This window comes from Rhagoletis pomonella, unplaced genomic scaffold (genome assembly GCF_013731165.1).
Source record: "Rhagoletis pomonella isolate Grant_MI unplaced genomic scaffold, Rhpom_1.0 Rhpom_scaffold_00002, whole genome shotgun sequence".
Taxonomy (NCBI): Eukaryota; Metazoa; Arthropoda; class Insecta; order Diptera; family Tephritidae; genus Rhagoletis; species Rhagoletis pomonella.
In genome coordinates, this window is record NW_023458556.1 from 881,652 (window position 1) to 904,892 (window position 23,241).

General features: G+C 37.0%; 2 protein-coding genes across 4 annotated transcripts in view; one reads left to right on the forward strand and one right to left on the reverse strand.

Annotated features, from left to right (window-relative positions):
* Positions 1-7: 7 nt before the first annotated feature.
* LOC118757447 (AT-rich interactive domain-containing protein 4B) overlaps positions 8-23,241 on the reverse strand; it is a 26,163-nt gene continuing 2,929 nt past the window's right edge. Inside the window, exons 5-7 of the mRNA XM_036492158.1 lie at positions 2,997-7,739; positions 350-508; positions 8-290 (exon numbers count right to left, since the gene is read on the reverse strand). Coding sequence (XP_036348051.1) covers positions 106-290; positions 350-508; positions 2,997-7,739 — 5,087 coding nt within the window. The 3' untranslated portion in view covers positions 8-105. The remainder of the gene's footprint in view (positions 291-349; positions 509-2,996; positions 7,740-23,241) is intronic.
* On the forward strand, positions 7,676-16,928 carry LOC118757456 (sulfite oxidase, mitochondrial). 3 transcript variants are annotated; one of them, XM_036492181.1, is made up of 4 exons: positions 7,676-7,747; positions 13,699-14,656; positions 14,725-15,563; positions 15,629-16,928. In XM_036492181.1, exons 2-3 carry the CDS (start codon positions 13,720-13,722, stop codon positions 15,531-15,533), a joined length of 1,746 nt encoding a protein of 581 aa, XP_036348074.1. In that variant the 5' UTR covers positions 7,676-7,747; positions 13,699-13,719; the 3' UTR covers positions 15,534-15,563; positions 15,629-16,928. The 3 variants fall into 3 exon arrangements, with proteins under 3 accessions (XP_036348074.1, XP_036348060.1, XP_036348068.1); XM_036492167.1 differs by lacking the exon at positions 15,629-16,928 and having other exon boundaries at positions 14,725-15,569; XM_036492175.1 differs by lacking the exons at positions 7,676-7,747; positions 15,629-16,928 and adding an exon at positions 9,693-9,987 and having other exon boundaries at positions 14,725-15,569.

The following is a 23,241-nucleotide window of genomic DNA, read 5'->3' on the forward strand; positions in this document are numbered from 1 at the left end:
TGTCATGTTAGTTTGTATTATCTTAATAATGAAAATCTTTATTTTCAACATGGATTATTAAATTGATTAATAGACATACATACATATATAGGATGTCATATATAATTATGTACTTTTAATTTGCTGCTGGCTCTGCACTTGTTGCTTTTTCTCTCTTTCTCGGCGACGTAATTTTTTGCGCCTTCGATCAATATTTGCTAGGTCACCTTTGATAGCGTTGTATGTCTTGCGTAATTCTTGAATCTGCTTCAATAAAATTCCAATGCACTGGTCAGAGCCCATGTTGGGATCTATTTTAGTAGAGATTGTTTTAAACAAAATATTTTACACATTTCAACAAAAAATTTACCTAATTGGACTAAGAAATTATACGGACAAGGTCGAGTTCCAACTGATGTAAGTCGGTGTTGAAGCTGGAGCTGTTGGTGTTGGTGTTGGAATTGGTGTCGAGATGGAACAGTGCTGCGCTGCGATGTACCATCCGAATTTTCATCGCTATCAGAACCAGCTATAAATAAATTTCAATTTAAATAAATTATACTGTGTTCCACAATATTCTGCATACATTCAGCTTGTTTAGAAAAATTGGCTAATTTATGGAATAACCTTATAAAATAATAATATTCTAATATGGAAGTCATCCTTGCCTATACAAAGTCCTAAAATCCATTTCGTAGAAATAATGGTCACAAATATCTGCGTATACCATAAATCGTGAACAAAACAAGTAAAACAATTGGTATTCTGTCTACTAATAGATGATAGTCTTTCAGTTGGAGTCTTGGTTTTACTTTGTGTGTTTGGACCATGTCTTGAGCATATTCCATAAGTGTTCAATCGGATTAAGATGCGCACTCTGTGTTGGATTTACAACCAGAATTGGGGCGTTATATAGAATCAGCACGAGAACATTATGAGCAAATCACGTTACAGCATAAATTACTTGTAGCCCTATTATGTATGGCAACTGGTGTCTAGTTGCTGGTCTAGCAACCGTGGCTACAAGTATCATACTTTGAATTATGTATAGCGATTAATCTCGGTATACAGCAAAACGCAGACAACATCCAAATTTACTTTTTTGAAATGTACATTTCGAAGTAATAGGCAACTTTGCTCCAAGGTGTTTAACAAATTATGTAAACAAATAACAAAGTCGTCATAAGCGGGAAACAGAAAATTGCGTTTCTATGTAGACTCAGTAGCCGACGGTCAGTAGCTGGTTGTCATACGTAAGGCGAATTTTAGTGTGGGCTTGGCCATCGGCTATCAGTGTCCATGCAAAATAAGGTCGTAGGCGTTTTTTTTTCTTCGTTGTGTTCTTGATTTATGATAAATTATCTCATTTCTACTTAATTTATAAGGCGAAACTACTTGATTTATAAGGCGAAACTACTTGATTTCAAAATGATTTGCTTATAAATTACAAATGGGCCGTAAATTACGCTAATGTGAACATGCTTTAACAAGTGGAGCGCTTGTCTTAAGTTTAAATTGTGCATCTTCGATCTCTTTACATCAGAATTTGCGTAGCTCGTTAATGTACTTTTGTGAGTTCGACACGTTTTTCTCTGTTAAAGCGCAGTTAGTCGACGACGTAGCGTAAACGTAGGTTGACTTACGTAAATTTTGGAACTTTTCAGCCACTATGTCGCTATCGTTTCTTAACGCACTGTATTATTTCACATATATGGAAATACACCCATTGTTAACAATTTTCATTCGCTAATCGTACAATAAAAATAAACTTGTACTTTTTAGCTTCATTTAAATTACAAAAAAAAGGTTGGGTACAATGATTACAGGTATTGTCTTCCCAGAGAGTACATATTCCGATCTGCCTTATTTGAAAAACATCATTGTCGCCCACACTAAAAGGTTTACTGCTATGGAAAAGCGATATTGTAAGGGATACCCATACACCATATATGTACACGTATTTTTTAAACAAACCTTCTTGCATAGGACTTATTTAATTTGCAAAAGCCGAAAAAAAAAACATTTGCTTGTAAATAATTTCAAAATTGTATGGCTCACTTAATTTCCAACGTTTTTGCTTTTGTTTTATTAATAAACCCAACGGTTTTTACCCTCCATTCCCGCCCATCCGCACGAGGGGCGCAGTCCGCATGACGTACGGAACCAGTATTTTCAAAAAATTATAAAAATTAAATTGAGCGAAAACAAAAAGCAAATCCAAATAAAAGTAAAAGAATCAACATTGAACTAAGTCCAAATGAAATTAAGGGAGCACGAATTTCGATGTGAAGCAAAATTCTCTGGGAAGACAATGCCTGCAGTTATTGTACCATGAGCCCAGCCAGCAAAAAATCCGAAAACGGAAAAAAGTCGATGATAACCGGATTTTTGCCCGTTTACCGATTCCATTTCCGGATACTTTAATGATCCATTCATCGTTCAAAAGAAATAAAATAAAATTACGAAGCGCCTGACGGAATTCGAACCCGGCACCTTCTGGAAGCTAACAATTAGCGGCATACTCCTCTGCACGCGAGCCACTGCCGACCACGCCATGCATGCTTTCAAATGTTTAGCTTGAGCAAATAAAATACAGTTATTGCTTTCAAATGACATCACCTTTTTCGAACGTTTTCCAGATACGAAAATTGATGATAACTGTAGTTTTTTTTATGCGTATTCGGATACGGAAAATTTAAATGAACTGCACTGTCGGCAAAATTTACGTTTCTTTGCTGGCTGGGTGGGATTTCACTACAATACAAATATTTTGAGCAGCCCTGTTGTAGAGTGACTGCGAAATCTAATTTCTGCGAGTGATTTCGCTCATTTTGCGTTTTTTTTTTAAACGACAGAAAGACAAGTTAATTAGTTCAAATATAAGAATTATTTTATATCCGCAAAATTCTAAAAAAAAAAAAACACAATTACCAGAAAACTAATGTACTAATATTGTTTATGACATGTGGAAATAAAGGAATAATAAAATTGTCTATCGATTTCAAAGTCCTACTGACCTGGGTTTTTTTTCGAACATCCCATCTGTTTTCGTCGTTTCGTCGGTCCTTCTGTGATAATTGCCATTTCCGACTGTTTTCTAGTTCGTCGACGTTTCCTAGGCGATATTTCATTTTCTAAATCCAAATTCTCATCTTGACTCGCCGAATCATTTGGAGAACTACTGATGTTTGCAATCAAAACATTTGTTCTGGTAATCTCAAGCGGATTAGTATTATTATGTAAATCTTTATTGTCAGTTTCCAACACCATAGTACTTTCCGTGATTTGCTGTGTTGTTGAGTGTTCTTCTTTTCCGCCAAAAGCAGGTGCTGGACTGCCTGGAATTGTCTCTTCGCAAAGCAAATTTATGGAATCGTTATTTGCATCAATACACAAATTTGACGCTAACTCTTCCGCGCATAAACCTCCACCAACTTCCTTTTCATTTAGACATTCCAGTTCGGGATTTGTACGCTGAATATCTACAATGGGTTTTACGCCATCTTCGGGACGCAGCTCTGTGCGAGGGTCCAAATAAAATCCAGAATTCGCTGATATGGCAGACAATTGAGTAAATGCAACCGTTGCAGGTGGATTTAAAGCTGCTATATTAGCGGTTATATTAAAATTGACACCCGTATCCTGAACTGCTTTGGACTCTGCATTTTCATCGGATACCAATGGCTCAACAAAAGTGCTGCACATAACTGACGACAAAGACGTTCTAGATGTGGCAGAACTTCCTTTGGTGTCGGCTTTTAATGCCGATTTGAATGCTTCGGATGAATTCTGTGCTGCTGCTGCAGCCGCAGCTTGAGCCGCAGCCTTAACTGATGGAACTGCGCCGGAAGCCACCACAACAGATACTGGAATGTCCGGTACAATAATTGGCACAACATCAGCTGTTCTCTGAATCTGTTGTTTTGATGTTTTTATGCTTGTGAATAAAATTGTAGCAGCAGTCATCGTTGGAGATGCGTCGTTGCCCGTTTCAGTTAATTTTCCGCTGAAATTATCTCTTGGACAAATACTTTCTTTATAATAAGGTCCTTTATTTTCTCCAATCGAAGATGAAGTAATCTCGCTCCTTACTTTGAGCTCTTCTTGCGCCTCCATATATATTAGTTGTGTAGTTTCCTGTTCAGTTTTTCCGATTGTAGCTACTTGTGTTGACGATGATGGCGGTATTTCTACTATTTTATTTGATGCAGACACGTAAGTAGTCTGTGTAGTGGATGGAAATAACTCAGATTGCGATCGACTAGGTTGTACAACTTTCAAAGGTATAGGGGCTTGGACGCCTGCGTGTGGAGCAAGGTTGTTTGACATTAATTTAGTTGTGCTGATATCTATTTTTTGTGGCATCACACTTGTCTGCAATATCTTTAATTCTCCTCCAATATGACGTGAGCCAGTGGGACTTTTAAGCATATCACATAGGTCATCTGCTACGTCCTCAATAACAAGCCGACGTTCGGAATCTGTGCTATCCATTGAGTCCTCGGAAAATGTATTAGGGGCCAAGCTTGACGTCGGTGTAGTTGTAACTGAAAGTCCAGTAACTGGCGTTTTCCGCTGAATAGCGCACTCGAGTTTTTGTATTGTCTCCGTTAGGTCGTTATTTTTAACTGCAATCGACTCTAATATTCCCAACTTTGGTTCGGAATTAGTATAAGCTACCGACTTTTTTATTGATACAGGTATCAGGGGTACAGCTTCTAAAGCCAAGCTTTTACTGCTATTTAAATAACTGATTGAGGATCCAGGCAAATCGCTATCAATATTCAAGGGTTCGACAGAAACGTTGGTAATTTGAGGTAAAACACTCGAAGTATTTTTCACAATAGTATTCATTGCATCTGTCGTGGTCCCGCTCTCCTCAACTTTTTCACTTTTTGGTTCCACTCTATGTTTATCTTCCTCTTTTTTTTGACTGATGGCTTTCAAAAGTTTATCTGCTATAGATGTTGGTTTGTTCTCGTATTTTGAAGGGTCCAAATCAAAGGCACCCGCAGTTGCTGAAAGCATTTTCTTTGCGTTTTCGAATTCTAATTTATTATCTTTCAATTCACCAATTGTGGTTGACCCTTCCCCTGTACTCAACTCAAAAACGTTGCTTAGGTCTTTACGAGTCTCTACAAATGGGCTACCAATTACAGTTTTCTTGGCTACAGCCGGAACAGGGCTAACCAATGTAGAAGCATTTGTTTGTGTATGCTTGCGAGGAGGGGTAACCATGTTCCCGATTTCTGTTTCTTTAGACGGTTCAAGTCTTGATGGACCAGCAGTGACTTCGTGCAAAGAAGGCACGCTTGGCGCTGGGAAAGCATCGGTTAATGCCCTCGTTGTTTCCTGAACTGTTTGTGCCAGTTCTTCGTTTAACGCATTCATGTTTACATTAAAATTGGGCAATTTTCGCAACGCATCAAATGGCGTATTTATGGAAATGTCGGCGGTTTTCTGTGATCCTGATTTGTTTTGGTCTAATGATATTGGATTTAGTGACAGCAATTTTGTTTGGCTACCTAAGCTGCTTTTCATTGCGGATGACATTGTAGAGCCAGCTTGAACCATTTTCCCTTCTAAAATGACTGTAGTTTTTTCATCAGATTTCAGATGTTTGGCTTTGTCCAATGCAGCTTCCTTCATTGGCGACCCCTTTTTTTTGCGATTCACCAAGGCAGCAATTGGACTCTGTGCTGGTTGTGTTTTTTCATTAACAACTAATTGTTGCACTCCTATTTTCTGAGCTTGCTTTCGAGGACTAGTGGCTACATTACTCGAATTTAGTGGGGAAGCATTTGTGCTTGTGGTTGACAATTTTCGGATTTCAAATTCAAATGGCTCTGGATCTTTGAACTCGTAAATATCAGGTGATGTCGCCTTGACGGGTTTAGACTCTTTATTGGAAATTGAGTACGTTGAGGAAGTAGAAGAACCACCGCTAATATCAAGCTTACTCATGTCAGGCAACGAACGCGATGACGATGTCGATGACGACGAAGACGATGAAGACGACGAGGATGGTGAGCATGCTGCTGACGGTTCAATTTTATTCACTTCTTTCAGCAATGGTTCCAAGAGTTTTTTCGACTGTGATTCTAAATTGTCTGCGGTTCCTTTCCTTATTACGTCCGCCTTCTTGCTGGTAACAAAATCTGTTTTCTTGATAGAGCTCGTTGGTTTTTCAATAACAGATGTAAATTTACTAGTGCTAATTATGCCGGCGAATCGAGGCGGATTATTGGCAGTTGCCTTCTGCAATAGCTCGGAGGTATGTATAGTGCTCACTTTACACTCTTCTTTTTTATCAGTTTCCGATTTACATGTAACAGTGTCACTAGTACTTCTTTCTAAGATTTCTTCTTGTTTAATATCCGGCTTTGTTTTGAGGCTTTCTTGAAGCTTTTCTGCCAGGGAATCCTGTATTATTTTCTCTACAACTTTTGGTACTCTCTCCACCGTAGATTTTCCACAAGGAAGTTTTTCTAAGGCTTGTTGTTTACCTGCTTTTATTTTCTGTTGAAACTTTTTCGTCATGTTTTCAAGGGTCGTAGTTTTTCCCGATGACTGTGAATCGTCGTCACAGAAAGATTCGGTCTCAGAAGAAATGTCCGTGGAAGATTTTAAAACTTCTTCTTTTAAATCTTGTTTCTGGTCACATTTCACGGATACGACCATAGCATTTGATTCACTTAACGGGTTATTATCAGTAGTCACAACATGTTTAGTATCGAAATTGTTATCATCTTTATTCAAAGATTCTTCGGCTTTAACATCTGATAAAATTTCATCATCTCCTGCCATTGATGAAGAGGGTGACTTCAATCCCTGGAATCCTCTTAATTCTGAACGTATTTGACCAAGATCATAGCTGCGGCCTTTAGAGTTTAAGGTGTGGGAAGAGCTATTATTTGCTCCTAAAATGGTTGATGACTCACCTTCATCGCGGTCATCATCTGTATCCGACTGGCTATTTCCAGCTGATACGGATAATTTGTTTTTTATTGTTCCTTTAACACTTACATTTCCTGACTTATACTCAATTTCTTTGGTAGCCCGCGTCGGCCGTCGGACTGGTTCATCGGAGTCTGTTTCAGATTCACTTTGCAAAGACACGTCAGAAATGTTGGCCGAGGTTCGTCGAGCAGTATTTGTTGTCGTGCGAATTGGTCTTTTTTTCAGACCAGCTGTCGCGGGAGATTTTGTGCGACTTGAGTTAGATGCTACCGAAGAGGGCGTAGTGGAACGCGGGGGTAGGGAATCACTCCGACCACGGCCACGTTTCGCCGAAACCGGCATTTTTGTGGAGCTAGCTGTGTTGCTTAAAACATTAACGTTGGAATTTGGAGATCCCGACGAGGAATTCAACGACGCAGCAGTTGGAGGTTTTGAAGGATTCTCTTTTTGCTTCTCGGACAAACTTGAATTCATAGTACGGCCCTTTTGTTTTGATCCTTTCGTTATGTTTTCAGCAATGCGTTCACGTGGCACCCACTCATCATAGCGGTTGTTCCAACCGGTATAATGTACCAAATACATCGGCGGACCACGTTGCAAAGTGATTTCGATAACTTTCGCTTCATAAGTAACCTTCTTTTCGTGATAGTAAACTTTCAGCTTATCACCCACTTCAACAATAAAATCACCAGCATCAATTTTTTCAATAGTATCATCTTTTTTTCGTTTATTCCGCTTATCATCACTTTGAGGAGTTTGCTTCTTTTGGCTTTTGTCCTTTTTATTCGCTGCACTTGTGCCTGCAAAGGTAAGATTATTTAATTATTACATCCAAAACAAATATCTATATATTGTTTATTGGGTTAGAACAAATAGGCTATAACTTAAGGATTGCAAATAGTTGTTGTTGTTGTTGTTGTAACAGCATACAGAACAGTTTTTGGGGAGTGTTGCTAGAGTGACAGTCCTTGGCCAGATATAAATCTGGGTGGGTCCGCTTACGTAGACCCGACTGTTGTGGGAACGGTTGTTGCAACAGCATACAAATAGTTCTTCGTTTGCCTCGCTATGAAGCGACGAGACCGCTATTAGAGAAAAAACTTGGTTGGTGCTTCGACCAGGAATCAAATCAAACTTTGTCCCACATATGCCACATACACTTGTGGTCAGCTGATTAAGTCAGGAGACATTTTGACTAGTTTTGGCTATTTTTCTTTTGTTTATTTAATGTTTATATTTTTTTATGAAAGTCTAGCACATCACTTAAGCAGCGCCGCATAAATTCATATTTCAAACGTCGTACAAAAATTACAAAAATTTTACAAACTTTAACATTTGCATCCTAAAATTATAAACTGTTTATTCAGAATTTTTAGAAAAGTGTTGGGTTTGCAGTTTTGTAGCTCATTAAATTCCAGTAGGTTAAAGTGCAATTTTCAAGACGCTGGAAAATTGCGTTGATTTTTAATAAATTTTTTTTTTTTGAGCTACAAAACTGCAAACCCAAAAATTTTCTAAAAATTCTCAATAAACAGCTTAAAATTTTAAGGTGATGCTTTCCATTTCCAGACAACCGGTCAGGTACGAGCATGATTTTTAATTTGTACCAAACAAAATCACATTTTCCCGCTTTTTATAATCGAAACTGTATGGTGGAAAGTGCGTTCTAATATCTATTTGATACACAAAAAATGATCACTGCTGTACTTTTTGCTGATATATTACATACATATGTTCCATTTAGTTAAACAATATAAGAATATTGTAGTATATACCACAAAAACGTATATTTTCTATAAAAAATCATAACTCAGAAAAAAAATCTTCGTCGGCCGCTGTGGTGTAGTGGTAAGCAGTGCGCACTTTCACTCCGCAACACCTGGGTTCAAACCCTGGTCAAAGCAACATCCCAAAAATTTAGAAAAAAGGTTTTTTCTTAACAGCGGTCGTCCCTCGCCAGGCAATAGCAAACCTCCGAGTGTATTTCTGCCATGAAAAACAGCTTCTCATAAAAATACAATCGCCGTTCGGAGTCGGCGTAAAACTGTAGGTCCCTCCGCTTTGTGTGACAACATCAAGGCGCACGCCACAAATCGGAGAAGAAGCTCGGCCAAACACTAACATATGTGTAAGCGCCAATCTATTATTATTATTATTATTATTCAAAACCATTTCGATTCATACCAATCTATACTATTATATATTTTGAAAGCAGTTTTTTGTGTTCGCAAAGCTCGAGAACGTCGAACCGATTTTTTTGAAATTTCGGACACCTGCTTCAGACGCCCCAAGGATTATTATAGGCTAAAAAAATTTTCGATGTATGAAGGGGGCGTGACACCTCCCATACAAACCGAATATCTCTAGAAATGTTCACGGTAGAGTACTGGAACTTGGTGTAGAGATATATGAAATTATTCTTATACTCATTGAGAAAAATTGGCTATTTGAAAAGAGGGCGTGGCGCTGTACAAACGTATATATAATTCATCTGTAGGTGTTTTTGTGAATGAAATCCATCTTAATGCTCGGACGGGTTTTAACGAAGTTTTTTGTGTGTGAAAAAATTATGAAATTTTGGCTCGAATCATTTCGGTCTTCTTTGCTGGTATGTTATGTGCTTCGAGCCTGATGGTAGAATCATGTACAATGTAAATAAAAGCTTTTAGCTACCATTTTTAGCCACAGCAAATTTTTTTTTCGATCTTTTTACTCCTTTTTTAAAAGGGATTTGGCTACCACTAAAAATGATTCGCGGCAACACTAGTTGGGACACACCCGTTCCTAATTCTCATCAGATAAGTTGTGAGTGTCACCATTCCAGAGAGAAGCAAATGATTTCTAAACTCATACCAATATTATGAGCTTTATATCGCCAAGTTCAACTAGTTCAAGACCATTGATAAGTGTCGTGTGTTTCATTTAATCTTTTTATAGTGGCAGAGAAATACAAAACAACTTTCTCGGTTGGAAGTCGTATTATGTATTACATTTTTAGAAAGTGATTTGGTAGTATTTATTTGCAGTTTAACGACAAAAAAATAAACTGTAATTAAAAAACGAAATCTTTTATTACTTATTAAAAAAATGTGTACGCTATATGTATATGGATAAGTATATATACATAAGTACAGTAAAGTATTTTTATACATATAGTGGCGTTGAAAATAAAGCAGCAAAATTCAAAATGATACTGCTGGCAACTTATCTTTATTTATTTATTGCTAATAATTTTCGTTTAAAATATGGGCCGATCTATATCAGATAGCACATAAATAAAAAATTCAAAGCTTATATAAGTTTCAAAAAAATTTATCAAACTTAAAAAAGTTGTCATCAAAATTTCAAACTTTTTAATCCGAAACTTTAGAAAATTTTCGGATATGCAGTTTTGTAGCCCATACAATTTTAGTGTAAAAAAGTGCAAGTTTCAAGTCGCTACAAATTACTGTTGATTTTTTAGATTTTTTTTTTTTTGTGGAGGGTGTTGCGCATTTTCTTCCATATAAAAGTAAGTTTTGTTCATGCAAAAATTGAATGCGCTACAAAAAGCTTTGAAACTTTTATTTATGTGGTATCTGATATAGATCGGCCCATATTTTAAACGAAAATTATTAGCAATAAATAAATAAAGATAAGTTGGCAGCAGTATCATTTTGAATTTTGCTGCTATTATTTTGAGCGCCACTATAAGTATGTATGTAAATAGTGCAGCATTTATTACCAAATAAAAAATATAATTTTCTTACTAAAGCTTGTTTGGTACATCTTCTCCTCAGGAACATGAAAAAGCAGTTAATTTGTATGGTGCTTTGTTGGCCATTTTTAATAATATTGGTCCTAATTTTGGATCATTTAGACACACATTCGGAAAATTTGCCTAAGCGCAGCTCGGGACTTGTACATTAATACTTTTTTTAGTTAAAAAACTAGAAACAGGCTAGTTAGCGGAGGAATAAAAAATATACCTGGGAGCTTGTGGGCGAGTTCAATTTGAGCTCAAAAATATTTTGGGTAGTCCTTATTAATAGCAAAAATATTTTGGTGCTCACACTTTCTTTCTCCTCTAATTTGTGGTGTGCCTTCTGATGTTATAACACAAATACAATTTTATGCCGCCTCCGAACGACAAATGAATTTTAAGAGAAGCTTTTTCAAGGGAGGGCGGCCGCTGTGGTGTAGTGGTTAGCAGTGCGCGCTACCACTCCGCAGTGCCTTGGTTCAGACCCTGGTCGAAGCAACATCACAAAAAAATATAGAAAAAAGGTTTTTTCTTAACAGCGGTCGCATCTTGGCAGGCAATGGCAGACCTCCGACTGCAATTCTGCCATGAAAAACAGCTTCTCATAAAAATACAGTCGCCGTTCGGAGTCGGCGTAAAATTGACATTGTGACAACATCAAGGCGCACGCCACAAATCAGAGGAGAAGCTGGCCAAAGACTAAAATATGTGTAAGCGTCAATCTACATTATTTTTCAAGCGAGAAATATACTCGGAGATTTGCCTTGCCTGAGGAGGGGCGACCGCTGTTAAGAAAAACCCTCTTTCTAGTTTATGACCCTTTCTCATTGCCCTTTTCTTAGTATTTGTGCGTAGAGGGCAAATAGAAGCTAACTTTTTTAGGTAGAAACGAAAACGCCATTAGACGTTGTTCGGATTCCATTTTCGCGAAGAAAAGCCTTGATTGTACCCATGATAAAAACATAACAAGGTAAAACCATTGAGAGGCAGTCTGACGTTTGCCAACAATATAATTTTAAAATCAAAACTCAAACTCACACACACATTCTCATTTTCAATCTGAAACAACAACAATTGTGAACGATTTAATTTTTTTATTCTCAATTTTATATGATTTTAAAATGTTGGCAAACGTCAGAAAAAAATCATGGCCGACGAATTAAGAGAATGAATTTACCTTGTAATGTTTTTATCATGGATTGTACCACACGTGCGCTTGACGTGGGTTGATACAAGTGGCACCCAATTTGAATATGAAATCCGTTCCCTGCTCATAAGTATTGCCTTCCCAGGGGTTTTTACTTCATATTGATATTCGTGCTGCCTTATTTTCATTTTGACGAACTTCAATGTTGGTTATTTTACTTAAGGTTTTGGATGTGCCTTTTCTTTTCGAACAATTTGAATTACTTAATTCACGGTTTTTGTGTTAACTAATTTGAACTCCGGGTTTTGATAAAAACAAATACATTAAATTAAAATAAATATATAATGAATGCTCCATGATTTGGTGTCATTTACATACACACATGTACAAAAGTGTTCGAGATTTATCATATTTACCCTTTGTAGGTATGCCACGCTCATAAAATAATAGAATTTTTTTTTTAGATGTTATAATGCATTACCTTTATTTTAGTACCAACAAGTTTTTACTCAAATAAAATAGGTAGTAATGATGTGTTAATTAATTAACTAAAAAGAGGTTTTTCTATTATGAATGTCAAATGCGAAATGAGAGAAACAAAGCGACTACTTCGTTAATAAAAATGAACTTTTGATTTATATTAATTTAAATATTGATTGCGTTATAGGGCGTTTCCACGATTCGTAATTCGCTCTCCCATTCGTCATTCGCCTTGCCAATTACCTTCCGAATTACGTAATTTGCTAAACAAAATTTTGAGAGCGAATCACCCCATTTGTAGGTGATTCAGATCGAATTACCATGCGAATGACGAACGAATCGGAGCCTTCTCTAATATCTATCGGAAATATATCGAAGTTTTCACCAGCCTGGTCCCAGTTGCTGGCACCTTTTCTAGTTATAGAATAATATTAATAAAATATTCCCTATATAAATTAAAATTGTTGATGATAACTTAAATTTTAGCTCCATCTTCGATATTTGCAGTACACAAAAATAATATTAAATAGCGAAGAACAAGACAAAGAACTAGAGCAGGCTTTACTAATGTGTGTCGTAGAAACAGGGCAATTCACGAATTACTTAGAGAGCGAATTACGACTCGTGGAAACATCGTACTAAAGCATACTTTCAAAGAAATATAAATAGGAAATGCATAAGAAAGAAAAAAGATGTACACTTAAAAAGCGTTTTAATTTTCTCTTTTAAATATAATACTATATTTATTTGAAGTGTTCTATATTTTCTCCGATTTTTTTGAAAAAGTACTATACATTTCTTAGAAAATGTTGGCAACCCTAAGCTCACCCCTCTTTGCGTAACAATAGATGCCTTATGTATTCTATAAATTCAAATTTTTTTCCTGTACGATTTTTTTTTGTCGGAACCAGGCACAAAACAACGCGTGCAGAAAACACCACTCAGACTACTGTTTTCATATTGGGTGTCAAAGAGCTCAAGTGATCGTCTCTCAACACATCGTGGCCAAATGCCTCATATTTAATTCTTGCAAAGGCGGTCCGAAGCACAAAATGTGTGCCACCGAATTCTGGCCAAATTGTACGAGTTGTATTTTCGTTTGAGATAGGGCGTTTTTGAACCCAATTCTGAAATAGGGTGTTTTTCAATAAAATTCTGAAATAGGGCGTTCTTCAATCAAATTCTGAAGTAGGGTGTTCTTGAAAAGTTTTCTGAGACAGTGCGTTTTCGAACTGGCTTCCGAGATAGGTCAATCTTCCACTCCGCCATCGATATGTAAAAACACATTTATGTACCATACATGTAAACTGAAAGCGCCACATACATATTATTCTTTAAGCGAAAATATAAAAATGCGATGGAAATAACAAAGTCGGAACATTATTTTCAGATTTCTTCAGATTTGATCAAAATGCTAAGGACATGGTTTCAAACTTTGCCGACGCGCGGTAAAAGTTCAATTTGCGCATCTTACCGGATACTTCGATTGCGGCGTTTAAATTTCATACAATCAATCCTTCCACAATATCGGTTAGTTAGTAGCCAAAATACCAAGCCCGCTGAGGAAAAAAGTAGAGTTTTTTACGCACTATTAGCTTTAGGAGGTGCTGTGGCTGGCTTTGCTCTGTACGAACACAAATATAAATTGTTTAATGTGAAATTCAATGAAATCAACACTACGAGAGAACTAAACTCAGAAGTCAATGAAGATAAACCCAGTTGGCATACAAAACCACGCCCGGATTTACCTACCTATAAAACAATCGATGTTCAAAATCACAGTACTATTGAGAATCGCGTATGGGTTACCTATGGGGTCGGCGTATATGATATAACAGAATTTATTGCTAAGCATCCAGGTGGTGAAAAGATTATGTTGGGGGCCGGCAGTGCAATCGATCCATTTTGGGCTATTTATCAGCAACACAATAATAAAGAAATTTTAACGCTTTTAGAGCTTTATAGAATTGGCAATCTCTCCCCTGAAGATGAGGTCAGCACAAACGACATGGGTTCACCATGGGCTAATGAGCCTAAACGTCATCCTATCCTAAAGCCAGCATCAATTAGACCGTTCAATGCTGAGCCGCCATTGAAACTTCTGGGAGAACATTTTTTTACTCCCAATGAATTTTTCTACATTAGAAATCATTTACCAGTTCCTATTTTAGACATAAAGGACTACGAGCTGGAAATTGCTATTGAAACTACCAAGTCGGGTACTGCAGAACAGGTCAAATCATTTACATTTAATGATATTAAGAGAATGCCGAAGTATACGGTCACTGCCGCAATAATGTGTGGAGGTAACCGACGTTCTGAAATGACGACGGTGAAGTCCGTGAAAGGTTGGTGTAGTATTTTCAATCCTAAGCTTGACAATACCGTTTCTTCGTTGTTTTATTTATTATTACAGGTCTTTCTTGGAACGCAGGAGCAGTGGGTAACGCAACTTGGTCCGGGGTCCGTTTGAGAGATGTTCTACTTGAAATGGGTGTTAAGCCCAATGAAAACCTACATGTGGTATTAGAAGGTGCCGATCTCGATCCAACTTCACATCCTTACGGTGCATCCATCCCACTTTCGAAAGCAATGGACGAACGAGGAGATGTGTTACTAGCGTATGAAATGAATGATAAACCGCTCAGCCGAGATCATGGATTCCCTTTGCGGTGTATCGTTCCTGGTACAGTTGGCGCCCGCAACGTGAAATGGCTTTCTCGTATTGCAGTGTCTGAGAGCGAATCTAGTTCGCATTGGCAGCAGAATGATTATAAAGTATTCAGCCCAAGTACGGATTGGGATACTGTCGATTTTTCCAAAGCACACGCCATTCAAGCAATGCCCGTCACTTCAGCGATTTGTACACCAGCAGAGGGTGAGGAAGTAAAAATACCAGTTAATGGTTGTCTCACAGTACAGGGATATGCGTGGTCAGGTGGCGGCCGTCGCATCCTGAGAGTTGATTTGACTATAGATCAGGGCAAAACATGGCATGTTGCAGATTTGGATCAGGAGGATCTACCCGACGGGCGCCATTATGCTTGGTCACTATGGACTGCGCGAATCCCAATTGATAAGATAACGGCACAAGAAATCGAAATTTGGGCCAAAGCTGTTGATTCCGCATATAATGTTCAACCAGAAACGGTTGCAAATATCTGGAACTTACGTGGGGTGTTAGCAAACGCTTACCATCGTATAAAAGTCAAAATCATACAATAATTTACACGAGGAAATAAAAAAGAACCTAAAGTAACATTATTTACAAAGTCGCCGAGAATATCTCATTAAAAATTTGAATTTTATTATTGTTATAGCGGCACTCTAAGCCCAGCTTAAATCAGCTTATTTAATGGTATCCGGACGTTAATTTCGCCAGAGATCGACGGATCTTACGAGGCAGCTGAAGCTTTTTTTTGCAATGAGTTGAACTCCTATGACGGCATCCACGGGGCGAGAACAGGTGAAGGCGGTGGTAATCCCTCTGTGAATATTTTTGATTGCCTGTATGTACCGCGTCGGGTCCAATGATTGTCGGATGTAGTCCTCAATCTCATCCTTCAGTTCATAGAGGTGCTTCTGCCTACAAGGTGGCCCATTTCTACCACTACCTTATGTGGTGCCAACAATGGTTCTTTGACTTTGCCAAAAGTGCTGCCAATGTTAAGCTACTACTGGAAAAGTTTCACTCTCCCTTGCTGGACTATCTAGGTCAGGTCAAAAAAAGGAGACCCCAAAAGTCGCATTTTGCTCCAAGACAGCATGGGTTAGTATGGAACAAAATTAACTGTCTTTTCCGGACGATAGTTCATTAAAGCATGAGATATTCATCTTTAATTCGTTAGAGCACAGAATTTACCAACGCATTCCAACGGAATCAGAGTGGGAACATAAATAAGGATGACTTTTCTGGTATTTGGGGACATTTTTGTTGTTTCCGCGCCTGGGTCGGCTTATCCATCAATCGTAGTCGTCAAGCTCAACTAACGGTAGGCCCAAGAAACGAGCTGCTTCGACGGGATCGGGGAGTCTCCACATGCCGGGAACTCATTGGGGATATCGGGGTCATGTCTGGACAATTACCTCTTGAGACGGCAACAATATTCTGGTCGCAATTGGGCCAAAGTAGCGTGGCAGTCGAAGCTCAGAGTTTGCAAAAGGTGGTGGTTGGGCTCCGATCACGATATTTATAGGACCGACTCTCTATGAATGCCATTGATCACTCGTTGGTACGTCGCCGGGTCCAATGGTTAGCCGATGTAAGTCTGAACTGCGTTTATTTAATTTTTTTTTTGCTCCCTTAAGGGAAGCATTTGTACCCCATGGTAAGGTGATGCTCAGAAGTCATCAGAAAGCATCCTGTCGCTGTCCGGAGTGCTGCATTCTGACTAGTTTGCAGCTTCGTACACTGCCTCCACTAGTGCCCGGCGACCGAACAGGCGCAGCATAGTTCAGGATCGCCGGCCAATTGCCTTGGATATAGCCAGCAACGTTTCTTTGTCTTTGTCCCAGGTACTGCTGGCGAGCGACTTGAGGACCTTGTTACGGCTCTATACTTTATTGAAAATTTCGGTTGTGCTGCAACTATTGAACCCAACAATTACGTCATAGAAAAGCGTTAATAGTTGCGATCCCGTACGAGTCCGGACTAGTCAGAAATAGTCAGAATCAGTCAGATTTTACTGGAAATCGATCCCGTACTCGGTTCTCTGACTATTGAGAGGACAAAAAAGAGAGTAAATACGGTTCTCTCTCTGTCAGAAGTTACCAGTTTTAGTCCGAGAATTTTTTGCTGATAAATTCTGGTAAATGTGTCAAACGATCAGCTGTGGTGTGTTTGGCAACCAAATTGTAAACAAAAGAAAAGTGCACTCTGCTAATTCATGTTGAAAAGTATTTAATTACTTGTTTAAGTCGATTCTAATGAACTTTAAAGTATTTTTGGTTATTTACATGTGTGAGCTGAGTGTGTTTACATACAAAATAAGCAAAAATTTACAACCAAAATTTGGAGGTTATGTTGAAGTTGACAGAAGTTACCATTTTTTACTAGAAAGCGATCCCGTACTTTTCAATGTTACTCTCTCGCTCTGAGCGAATTTTTATTTTTTGACAGTTTTACTAGTCCGAGTCCGAGGAATACGGGGTTGCACCTAATGAATATGCTGTGAAATGAACAGCTGATAAATGGAAACAAATGGAATTGCAATAAATGGAGATAGTTGCGCCGAAAGTATTTTCAATTCAACGCTGAGCTGCCGCCCTGTTGGAAAAATCGTTCAATGTTATGACGAATTGAAACAGTATATTATAATTATCAAGCAAACATCTCAGTAAACATATATTTTGAAAGGTAGTATTTAATAGTATTTTAGTTACTTTATCACAACAGTTAGACCGTTCGTTATTTGAAGTTTTTTTTTTTAACCATGGTACAATAATTACAGGTATTGTCTTCACAGAGAGCCTTATTTAAAAAATATCATTGCTGCCCACACTAAAACGTTTACTGCTGGAAATATCCCTTTTTCCAAACCCCATATACCGTATATATTCACGTATTTTTTTCAACAAACCATCTAACAGAGAACTTATGCAATTTGCAAAAGCCGGGAAAAAACATTTGCTGGTAAATAAATTCAAAATTTGTATGGCTCACTTAATTTCCAACGTTTTTGCTTTTGTTTTGAAAAATTATAAAAATTAAATTGAGCGAAAACAAAAAGCAAAGCCAAATAAAAGTAAAAGAATCAACATTGAACTGTGTCAAAATGAAAATAAGGGAGCACGAATTCCTTAGCTGCTTTTAAATGATGTCGGGTCAAATTGCTGGCGGAGACATGAATACAGTGCAAGAAAATTCTTTTTCTATAATTGTTTCCTTATAGAAAGGTTGGTTTCTTTTCCACCTTAGACATTTCGAATTCGTTCAAAATATGCTACTTTAAAACACAGAATTCTTTCAGTGTTCCTCCGGGGTTTTTGGACATGGACTGTTTCTTCAATTTAATAGTGTTCGCTTTATTTTTGTGGAAACGAAACATGTTTTGCAAGTGATGGATCATTTCTACACTCTTTACGTTTAGTTTTTCGCATCGTGTTTTTACATATTCGTAATTTAAATTGTTTTAATAAAATCAATTGGTGGTAGTTCATGATTGTGTGTGGATTAATATCACAACACTGAGGATTTGGCAATAACCTTTGTCATCTATTAAAAAACAACACTTACGGGACAATGTTTATTGTAAGAACAACATTTTTTTCTATGAATCGACATACTTTAAGCATTGTTGACGCTATTTCCATTTGAATGAGGAAATAGCGCCAATGACTTTATTTCCAAATTTGTGTTGACTTTATTTCGCTTTTGAAAAGATAATAATGTAAATTGACTTTGTTTCGCACCAGGGTGGAAAATAAAGTCAATTGACCTTATTTCCATTGACCTTATTACCTGTCACCGAAATTTCAGACCAGAGACCATAACGATTATAAGAAATAAAATTAAATATTGGTCTATAATTATTACTGAACAATGGAAAAGTTGTTTTCGTCCCGCGGGACGATTATTTTAAAATGTAAATTATTTTCGTCATCTCATAATAATTATATGGGACTTTAATTTTTTTTCGTCTCGCGGGACGTTTATTTCAAGACGGAAATTATTAACGTCTTCTCATAATAATTATATGGGTTTTTTTTCGTCTCTCGGGACGTTTATTTCAAGACGGAAATGATTTGATGATATGGGACTTTTATTGAATGAAACTTCTTAATCGAGTTCGGAGATTTATCGCGTTAAATATTTAACGCCACAATTGTTCATGTCATTAAATCTTCGTTCGTTCGATTTTCAAAAATGTGGTGTCAAATTAAAGGGCTTTGCTTTTACGTGGTAGTTTATTGACAAGGGTTGCCAGATGTTAGCAAATCAAATTCCAATAATCGAGCTCGGAGATATTTGCGTTTAATTTCGTGAAGTCGGCAGTACATTCACCGATTTTATTAAGAGAAAGCGTGGGACGTAAATCATTGTCGTCTTAAAATAAACGTCCCACGAGACGAAAAAAAATAAAAGTCCCGACAAGACGTAAATCATTTACGTCTTGAAATAAACGTCCCACCAGATGAAAAAAAAAATAAAAGTACCACATAATTATTATGAGAAGACGTAAATAACATTCGTCTTGAAATAAAAGTCCCGAGAGATGAGAAAAACAAAAATCCCATATAATTATTATTTAGAGACGTAAATAATTTCCATCTGAAAAGATATTTCTCCTAAATAATTATTATACAAAGACGAAAAAAGACGTTTTTGATCTCACATATTAGGATAATCATTATTTTGGGTCTCTGTTTCAGACACCTGCCGCACGTGTCCCAGGGATGGGTTTAGGCTAAACAAATTTAAGGGGGGCGTAGCACCTCCCATACAAACAGAATTTATTCATACTGCATGTCTTTGGAAGTGTTCATGGTAGAGTTCTGGAAATCGGTATGGAGATATACAAAATCAATCGCATACTCTTGGCCCCTTGGAGCTATTGCAAAAGGAGCTATTGGCCGGGACCCAAAGAACGGCAGAGATTCTAGGTAGGTTTCGGCTTTACCAAGGTGGTAAGTGTGTCCACCACACACTGCCGATTGGAACTGAAGTGCTTGCATTTCAGGGCAGTGATTAAGGCAAAAATTAATCCGTTGTGCTAAGTGCGGGCACCGTGATGCTAAGCCTTGTGGCAGGGAATCACGATAAACCCTACATGCATCTGTCCTAACCAGATATTTTTCTTGCACACTAGGGAAAATAAATTCCTCTTCTACAATGCTGGGGTATACTCGCCGTATCCAGGGTTCGTTATAATAAATTTGTAGTTTCGGGGCTCTGGTGAATCGTACTTTATTAGATTATTCCAGGGCCCGCACGGTTATAACTTTTATTATAAAAATCTCTTTAATCGTTATTAACTGAGTTTTATTTTTTGCTCAAAACATAACGATTATTTATTGAGTTTTTCTTTTTGCTCGGAAAATAATCGTTACGTTTTAAGTTTAATTTTTTGCTCGGAAAATAATCGTTACGTTTTAAAATTTATTTTTTGCTCGGAAAATCATGGTTACGTTTTAAGTTTTATTTTTTGCTCGGAAAATAATCGTTACGTTTTAAGTTTTATTTTTTGCTCGGAAAATCATGGTTACGTTTTAAGTTTTATTTTTTGCTCGGAAAATAATGATTACGTTTTAAGTTTAATTTTTTGCTCGGAAAATAATCGTTACGTTTTAAATTTTATTTTTTGCTCGTAAAATAATGGTTGCGTTTTAAGTTTTATTTTTTTCTCGGAAAATAATCGTTACGTTTTAAGTTTTATTTTTTGCTCGGAAAATCATGATTACGTTTTAAGTTTTATTTTTTGCTCGGAAAATAATGATTACTTTTTAAGTTTTATTTTTTGCTCGGAAAATAATCGTTATTTCTCGAGTTTTATTTTTTGCTCAGAAAATAAAACTTAATTTTTGCGTATGCGTATGCGCATGCGTGAATAGACAGGGGGCGGCTGCATTGAACCTTTAATGCCACGTGGAGTGGGTAATGAAAATGCAGATACCATCGCAGAAACAAAGCGAACCACATTTCTAAAGAAAAAGTGCAAAAAAGCGTATACGCATACGCAAAAATTAAGTTTTATTTTCTGAACAAAAAATAAAACTTAAGAAATAACGATTATTTTCCGAGCAAAAAATAAAACTTAAAACGTAACCCTTATTTTCCGAGCAAAAAATAAAACTCAAAATGTAATGATTAAACTTTATTTTTATAAGTAAAAATTAAAAAATACAAATCAGTGCCGCTGAAGGTATTCCGAGTAATAAGAAATATTTTGGTTTACTCCTTATGCACGTATCAATTCTCTGTCAGCGTGATTTTTTGAGTTGAAATTTCAAGGGCTAGTCGTTATTTGCGGTCCCTGGATCATTCTCTTACTTACTATCAAACATAAAAAAAATTACGATTAGAAATATTCGGTAGCGTCACTTGCAGTGGCTGGGTAACGGTTTCTTGTATATGTATACATAAGGAAGGGATGCGATACAAATTTAGGTTTTTTACTCCACCATAGACCGATGGACCGTGGAGGTATTGCGATAAGGAGAAGTGGGACGCCAGTTAGGAACCAATGTTGTAGGGCAATAAATTCTGTAAAAAATGATCCTGAAGTTGGTTGTCTTAGAGACGATTAGGAGTATTAAATATGTGAATCAAATTGCTGAGGGAGGGACTATAGCGTTGATACAAAATTGTAATCGATATTTGACGAAAGACAAAGAACAAAATCAATTTCTTTTGCAGGTAGTGTCAGTACATCGGTCGAAATATCCTAATTGAAATAAACTCAATTTTTCTAATAATTTAAATGAATATTGATTTTTAAAAATGCAATAAAAAATTAAATAAATGTAATAATGAAAATAAATCCAGTTTATATTTAACATTTTCTACGCATTTTGCATCAATATTTCTAATCGTAAAACCCTAAAACTCCATATTTCTGCTTTTTTCGTCTTTCATAGCCCGTAAATATATAAATGTTTGTGTCTAGACAATCAAATTTTGAGTTGTTTTACAAGAATACGCCAAAAAAAAAAAACGGTTCTATAGTTATAACATTTTTAATGAAAACAAATTTTTTTACATGTTCTTTAAATGGAAAATTTCAAATGCCCAACGACACCTTTTAAAATTTTCTTCACAGTAAATAAGTCCTTTTAAAACCATAAATTCGATGTGTTAGTTTTTTCCACCCTAATATATGTACATATTCCCAACGATCTTAAAAAAAAAAATAGTTCTATAAAAAAACCAAGACTTGCCTATGCTTATCTACTGCTGACTATAGAATTATTTTTATGTCTTTCACATTTAACTAAGATGCTTAAGGCAATACAAAAACAATCGCGTAACAGGCGGATCGGAACTCGGCCTTTCCGACTACCTAGACCCTTAGATAATAAACAATAAACGAGCGGATTGGAAACTAGGCCTTTCCAACCGACCCAGAATGACCCAGAAAAGTTCCTACAACCCTTTAGCAACAGTGAAATAAAATTGCATGCATTTATTTGTACTAGTGTTCGCCCAGCGGTTGTAATTCAACCGATAAAATTAAGGATAGTTTATGTAAGTTGAATGAGTTAAAATACATTAGTTGGAATGGGTTAAGTGGAGGGGAGTTTAGCTTAGTACTTGGCATAACATAACATAACCATAACATGAGAATAAATAACATAACATATGAAGCATAACACACCACAATATAACATCGCACACTCTTCAGTTGTATTTCCTTTTTATCCCTTATTTGCCTTTATCCCTTTCATCTTCTACATATTCAACTTTACCTTCTTCCTTGCATGAATCTTAATCTTCGTAAATCTGATTTCTAAACTGCTGCTTAGCAGATTTCTTTAATTCAGTATCAATATTAAAGCAATGTCATTGATGCCACATAAAGTGATATCATGTCATGTAAGGAAATTGGGTGTGGTGATTTGCGATGTGGTGGAATTGGGTGTGGGAGTTACGGCGCTGTGAATTCCGGTGTGGTGGGCTTAAGAGGTGCGGTGAGTTTAGGTGTGGTGAATTTAGCTGTGGTGAGTTGAGGTGTGGTGAATTTAGGTGTGGGGAGTTAAGATGTGGTGAGTTGAGGTGTGGTGAGAAAGTTGAGGTGTGGTGAATTACGGTGTGGTGGATTTAGGTGTGGGGGGTTAACGTGTGGTGAGTTGAGGTGTGGTGAATTAAGGTGTGGTGAATTAAGGTGTGGTGAATTTAGGTGTGGTGAGTTAAGGTGTGGTGAGAGAGTTGAAGTGTGGTGAATTACGGTGTGGGGGTTAAGTTGTGGTGTGTTTCATCTTCATCTTCATCTTCATC

Excerpts from the sequence above, each read along its gene's own strand:
- LOC118757456 (XM_036492181.1), top strand. The coding sequence starts at position 13,720 with ATGCTAAGGACATGGTTTCAAACTTTGCCGACGCGCGGTAAAAGTTCA. Across the intron at positions 14,657-14,724 it reads GACGGTGAAGTCCGTGAAAG|GTCTTTCTTGGAACGCAGGA; the intron begins GTTGGTGTAGTA and ends TTATTATTACAG.